Raw genomic sequence first — 7,085 nt, 5'->3', positions numbered from 1 at the left:
AGGAGCAGGAGGAGCAGGAGCAGGAGCAGGAAGAACAGGAGCAGGAGGAGCAGGAGCAGGAGCAGGAGGAGCAGGAGGAGCAGGAGGAGGAGGAGCAGGAGCAGGAGGAGCAGGAGCAGGAAGAGGAGCAGGAGCAGGAGCAGGAGGAGGAGGAGCAGGAAGAGGAGCAGGAGCAGGAGGAGCAGGAGGAGCAGGAGGAGCAGGAGCAGGAAGAGGAGCAGGAGCAGGAAGAGGAGCAGGAGCAGGAAGAGGAGCAGGAGCAGGAAGAGCAGGAGCAGGAAGAGGAGCAGGAGCAGGAGGAGGAGGAGCAGGAGGAGGAGGAGCAGGAGCAGGAGGAGCAGGAGCAGGAGGAGCAGGAGCAGGAGCAGGAGCAGCAGGACAAACAGCTGCCACCTTCTTCAGAGAGCCCCTATCCCTCTCTGGCATTTATTCCCTTTCCAGAGTCTCCCAGAATTAAACCATCTGCCGCTGGCAAAGATAACACCCCTGTTAGTGCAGGAGACAATCATAGGTAGCTGTGGTGGACAAACGGAAGCATCCCCATATCCCAAGTCTGGAATTAAAAAAAAAAAAACAAACATATTCACATAACATAACTGGGCTTTTAAAGAACCAAACCTCTGACAATGCACTTGCACACACTACACACATGCATGCATGCATGCATGCACACATAGGTGTACTCCCGCACAGAAGGATAACCAATAGCTAAAGTCTGAGTGGCATCTTTGAAGGAGTTTCAATCAAAGAACAAGATGTTGGACAATATTAACTATAAGTCTGAATGCCATCCCTGTTAAATTTCATTTTTCATAACTAGGAGTAACAAGCAATTGCCACCAAGCCTGAAATATATGAAAATCAAATACTTTGCCTATTTACATATGATTCCCCAAAGCCATTCCTGATTAAAAATTGTACCATTTCAATCTTCCTTCTAGAGATATCTATTAGCAGGAAATTCATGTGAAGTCCAATGAATTTAGAATATAATTACACGTATCCTATACAAATTACTTCTCAATGACTTCTTCTCGTGAAAATAGACCAGAGAGCGATGATCAGCTCAGTTTAAATATGCAGGAGACTCCCTGGGAAAAGGCAGTGAGAACGAGTCCACAAAGGCCTTAAGCTGCAGCTCATGCAAGTTTAGCAGGAAATAATCACTTCTGAGCTGAACTCCCAGTGCACCTTGGGAAGCACTCCATGGGTAAGCTGCACTCTCTGACTGGTGCCCCTCACTGCGCAACTGCAGCCCTGCTTCCTGTCTCCCCGTGAAGGCGAGAACCAAGTGATTCTGAGAGTCTCTTCCAGTTCCAAAGTGGCATCACTCCACAACTGTAATCTCGAGAGTACTCCTGACCTCAGCCAGTCTTTCAAGACAAGGAAAGATGTGACATGCCCTTGGGGTCCCAACACTGTCCAGGGCATCTAACATCTTTAGCAATGAATCCTTTGAAGAGATATTTGCACATGCTGTAACTTCTCTAGCCCTACTGGGCCCTAAACAGGACTTGAACCCAAGCTCTCTTTAAGTCCACCCTTACCATAGTTCTAGTGAAGATGTAGAGGCCAGAGAACTGCACACACCGTTTGTCACTTGGAAGAAATACAGCCACCGGGACATTTCAGGCCCTTGGTTTGCACACCAACTGACTCTAAACCACACAGATATAGAAGGTAGAGGAGGGCTCCATTTCACAGAATATATACATCCAGCCCACCCGAGTCCCCAGAGTGTATGTGCTGGAAAGTGTGTGCATGGAGGAGAAGCCCAGATGAAGGGAGGAGGGAAGAAGTCAGCACTGGAAGGGAAGGCTGTCCGAACATTCCCTTGACCTCTCTAGAAGCTGGACATTCCAACACTTTAAACCCACACTCCTGAAGCACTGTACTGCGCAGATGGAGCATGGGCCTCAGATGCAGGCTCAGAAACCACTCAGCTCAGGAAGCGACCCTGTAAGGCCAAAGGCCTCCCGCCTGAATCCTAACCCTGCCCTCACTAGCTGCGCCATGACCAACAAGTACCCTGTCTCCTCATCTGATAATAGGAACAGTCCAAGGACTGCTATTCATCCCTTAACAATGCAGATGTAGTCTGAGAATCACATCCTTGGGAATTTTATTCCTGTAGAAACAATACTGAGTGAACTCAGCCAGGCCTAGATGAAGCAAGCCAATCACTTCATACGGCCTCTTGATGCCCTCAAGAGACAGTGTCTATATGAGGTAGATAAAGCTACTGCACACTTACGGCATAGAACGCTACAGTGACTTCCTTAATATTTACAAGGAACACACACTAAAACAACAATAAGACAGAAAGATCACCTAGTAAACTCGTGTGGCACACAATCATTTCTGCCCATTCCCTGGGTAGCTGGACATGACAGGATATGCTGTCCGTACAAGGCGGCATCATAGGCTGCTCACATGCATTACTTAGCAACTCACTGTGCTGTGCTATTACAAAGTCACTAGATAATAGACAATTTTCAGATCCATTACAAGTTTAGAGAGCTAACGTCACGTATGTGGCCACTGATCAAAACAGCTTTCCACGGGGCATGACAGTGCTTCCCGGCTACATTAGTCACTGGGTATTGCAGACAAGATGAAACTGGCTAAAACACATGAGGTGCTGACAGTGTCTGGCCACAGCAGGTGCTCTGGGAAGAACCCCCAAGGGCTCTCACTATTATCTGATAGAGCCTGGGCATCTTGGAGATTAGGAGAACAAAGGAATCACACCTCTCTGCTCTTACAGACTGGATTTCTGCAAGTCTCTATTATTTTGCATGAAAATAATTCTTTGGGTTGGGAATTTAGCTCAGTGGTAGAGCACTTGCCTAGCAAGCGCAAGGCCCTGGGTTCGGTCCTCAGCTCTGGGGAGGAAAAAAAAAAGACAAAATATTTCTTTAAAAGTGCTTTTTACCATGAATTTATTAGAGTGAGAGTGTGTGTACTCGCGTGCGCGTGCGCATGCTCCTGAACCTTTATAGATAGAGATCTGAGGGCAATGATTTGCAGGAGTCAGTTCTCTCCTTTCCACCCTGTGGGTCCCTCTGGTACCTTTACCCCTGAGCCATTCCACTAGCCCAACAATTCTATGTCTGTACAATGTGCGTTTTTACCCTTCCCCAGTCTTAACTACTTCCCATCACAGATGCTTCATAGATGCTATTACCTGTTAACATCTTAACCTCCTTTCTCATGAGAGGGAAGTACAGCAGAGCCATCAGACTGCAGCCTGGAAACAGGACAGCAAGGAGTACATAGAGGCAGCCCTATGGCCGGCTATGGCTACGCCTGTGCCTGCGCCTACGCCTGCGCCTGGGCTACCACATGCACTGCAGCCACACACTGCAGCCACGCACTGCGGTGAGTTCTGAGAGCTGCCATCTCAGGAAGAGCTAACCAATCCCACTGTTCCCTGTGGAGTTCTCACGTCTCCAGCAGGGCCATGTCTGAGGTCAGAGGACACAGGCTCGTCCCTCAGATGGCACCGAATTACATCAGTGGACTTTTAGGTTGCCGTTACTACTGGAGACGTCATTGAAACTGGTGACTTCCAACCATTCATCTCATTCTTTGTTTTGGACTGAAAGCCCAGGGTAAATTTAGAAAAGATACTAATTATCCTGAGGACAAATTCGAGACCAGAAAAATGAAGACATTTAAGAGTGCCATAATCAGCTTCTAAACGCTGACACCATTGCATACACTAGCAAGATTTTGCTGAAAGGACCCAAATATAGCTGTCTCTTGTGAGACGATGCCGGGGCCTAGCAAACACAGGAGTGGATGTTCACAGTCAGCTATTGGATGTATCACAGGGCTCCCAATGGAGAAGCTAGAGAAAGTACCCAAGGAGCTAAAGGGATCTGCAACCCTATTGTTGGAACAACATGATGTACTAACCAGAACCCTGGAGCTCTTGTCTCTAGCTGCATATGTATCGAAAGATGGCCTAGTCGGCCATCAATGGAAAGAGAGGCCCATTGGACTTGCAAACTTTATATGCCCCAATATAGGGGAATGCCAGGGCCAAAAGAATGGGAATGGGTGGGTAGGGAAGTGGGGGGCGCTATGGGGGACTTTGGGATAGTATTGGAAATGTAATTGAGGAAAATATGTAATAAAAAAAAAAGAGTGCCATGAGACAGATTTTTTTTTTGGTCTTAAATAATTTTTCCAAAATAGTCATTCAAGCAAACAGAAAACAAATTACAACAACAGATGTCAGACAAAGCAACTGGAACTGTCAGAAAACAGTGACCTTAAAAGGGCTAGTGCGTTCTTTCAAAGGACTTAGCACTCTTGGTTTGCACAGGAAGTTCTAATACCTTATTACTTTGTCTAATAATCAGGTAATAAAAAACGTCTGAGACACTCTTGGGACTCTAGACACACAGAAACGAGAGCAGGAAAAGGTGGCAAGGTCAGCCAAGTCGGCAAGCTCCAGCTCTCTGCTCGACGGCGTTGGAACCTTAGAAGAGGCAAGGAGACTGGCCTGTCTGCCTACAGGAGGCATTTAACTGCTTCTGCCAAGCAGGGTCTTATAAAAATGACAGGAAGCCAAGAACAAGTCCATACCTGACAAATAACGACAATCGAGATGGTGATGTCAGGCCCAATAAAGCATTTTGGCAAGTTAAGAATGTGCACCTGTGAGAACTGAGGACGACTTGACAGACTCCTGTTTCCCTGGCTCTTTCTCGGCAAACTAATTGTGGTGACTGAAGAGTCTAACCTGAGCTTTACAGAGCCGCAACTGGTTGCACGGATCCAACAACTGCTGCTCTCCTGGGCATCAGGAAGACAAAACGACAGCGGTGCTTACATACAGAAGTATTCTGCGCATGATGGAACAATGAGCTAGAGAAGATTTAGATGGGGGAGAGGGGTGCTCTGCAGATATACTGGTGAGACAGGCCAGAAAAGGAAAGAACACCCAACACACAGACACGTGTGTGCTTACTCATCCTCAGAGCCTCAGTGGCTCTGGTCACACTGCCATCGAACATGCTTTCCCCCAGAGCAGACTGTACCTTCGAAGCTATAGCTGTACACTGCCACGGCTGACCTGTCCACCAGGTTCTCATCATGATGCCAGCTCACCGCCATCTTCCCCATGCCGAAATAGGGCTCCTCTTTCAAGTAGGGCATCTTCTGAGGATCCATGAAGTTTAGCAAAGTCACATTGTAGGCTGCTCTGCTCTTAAGGTCCACTTCATCATCGCAGGACGGCCCCACGCCGGCCCTGGGGAACTCTGCCATGCACAGTGGCACAGCATCTTCATTGGCCTTCTCTCTGACAGCCAGTTCTTCCAAGGCCTGGATAGTCTCCACCTGGAGGTAGTCATTGAGCTTTAGGAAGGTCTGACATGCAGCGGCGATCTCAGCCTCTGTGTACTTGACAGTGCAGCCCTTCACGGGCCAGGGCACCGTGAAGAGTCTGGTGTTCAAGTACTTGTAGGTGCAGCCTGGGTCCCCGATGAGGATGCGAGACACTGGGGTGAGCACATCTTTGCCTTGGATCCTCACCACGTCCCGAAACAAGCAGCCATGCTTATGCAGTGTGAGAAAGGCCTCAGGGATCTCCTTGTGCAGCTCCTCGGGTATGCTGCCGGACTCTCGGAAAACCAGTTTAGGGTATTTCAGCTGCCACTAAAATAAAACCAAAGAGGGGAAGACAGTTATGCATGGCTATCGTCTTCTCATTTCCAATAGTCTGCTTTCTTTTATAGAGTACAGGGAGAAACTAAACTAGGCAGTACTTTTTCCCAGCAGGGTTCTTACCTTGCCAGTCTAAAAAACAAACCTTATACAAAACCAATGCCCATACACTCGCCAGTGAGCACTGTCAGGCTGAAGCTCTAACTACTAATAATCTTCAACACAAACAAAAAGTGAGAATAACTGGCCTTTGCTCTCTCAGGCTTCCTGGGCCCACTTCTCCCCTCCTTCAAACCTTAAGGCCTTCGGCTTCACAGAAAATAAAATTTTATTCATGAACTGATTATTGTCAAGTGTTTACTTCATGCCAGGGGTTCTGATTCGCTCAGACTAGCTCATTTCTCACAGCTTGACACAGACTATCAGCTCCAGTTTACAGAGCCAACCCTGAAGCATTCAGGAACTCTGAAAACTTGCCCCAAGTCACACTGGTAAATGTTAGGCCAGGATTGAAGCCTCTGGGCTTCAGTGTCTGGCTGGCTCCAGTGGGAGTGATCTTAACTGTCTGACTGAACCCTTTCCAATTACGGGCAAACTGGCTTCTGGTCCAACATAGTCACCTAAAGAAAACTCACCTCTCTGGAAGGAAGAGAATGCAGGAAATTCTATGAACACAGGAGCCATGACAACTTGATTCCTGACTAGAATAATAGTGCCCAGAATATTCTACAAAAGGCAGTCATGGGAGAGGGTGTTCACACACACCCCACCCACTAACCCAGAAACACACAAGGACACTGCTCAGGACGGCTCTGGCTTTCCTGGAGCCACTTTCTCCTTTGCACGGGATTTCTGATTGTCCTTGTAAAGCAATCCGACTTGTTCCCTCTCAGTTTTAGGCTGAATCCTGTAAAGAAAGCCTAAGGGATATCAACCCACTTGCTTGTCCTCAGACCACTGTGCTGTTCAGGACTTCACACATGGTGGTGGGGGGGGGTAACATGCTCATTCCTGTGATGTGTGCATCCTGCTTCGTGTGCACTTGTGTACACATGTGTGCTGAAGCCAGAGATCAAGGCCAGCTGTCTTTGGTAATCACGCATTGACAGGGTCTCTCACTGATTGGCTAGGCTACCTGGCCAGTGAGCTACAGGAATCGGTCGGTCTCCACCTCCCCAGCTGTCTTAGTTAGGGTTTTACTGCTGTGAACAGACACCATGACCGAGGCAAGTCTTATTAAAAAACAAAAAACAAAAAAACAAAAAACAAAAAAACCCATTTAATTGGGGTTGGCTTACAGGTTCAGAAGTTCAGTCCATTATCATCAAGGTGGGAGCATGGCAGAATCCAGGCAGGCATGGCACAGGAGGAGCTGAGAGTTCTATGTCTTCATCCAAAGGCTGCTA

The 7,085-nt window shown here is 47.8% G+C and overlaps 1 protein-coding gene across 2 annotated transcripts in view; it reads right to left on the bottom strand.

Annotated features, from left to right (window-relative positions):
- Nucleotides 1-7,085, bottom strand: part of Fto (FTO alpha-ketoglutarate dependent dioxygenase) — a 350,246-nt gene that overhangs the window by 243,978 nt on the left and 99,183 nt on the right. For both annotated transcript variants that reach the window (XM_021171161.2, XM_021171162.2), the window contains exon 3: nucleotides 5,052-5,670. In XM_021171161.2, coding sequence (XP_021026820.1) covers nucleotides 5,052-5,670 — 619 coding nt within the window. The remainder of the gene's footprint in view (nucleotides 1-5,051; nucleotides 5,671-7,085) is intronic.

Source organism: Mus caroli, chromosome 8 (genome assembly GCF_900094665.2).
Source record: "Mus caroli chromosome 8, CAROLI_EIJ_v1.1, whole genome shotgun sequence".
Classification (NCBI taxonomy): Eukaryota; Metazoa; Chordata; class Mammalia; order Rodentia; family Muridae; genus Mus; species Mus caroli.
The sequence above is the reverse complement of the archived record's forward strand: the minus strand, read 5'-3'. Positions and strand labels throughout refer to the sequence as shown.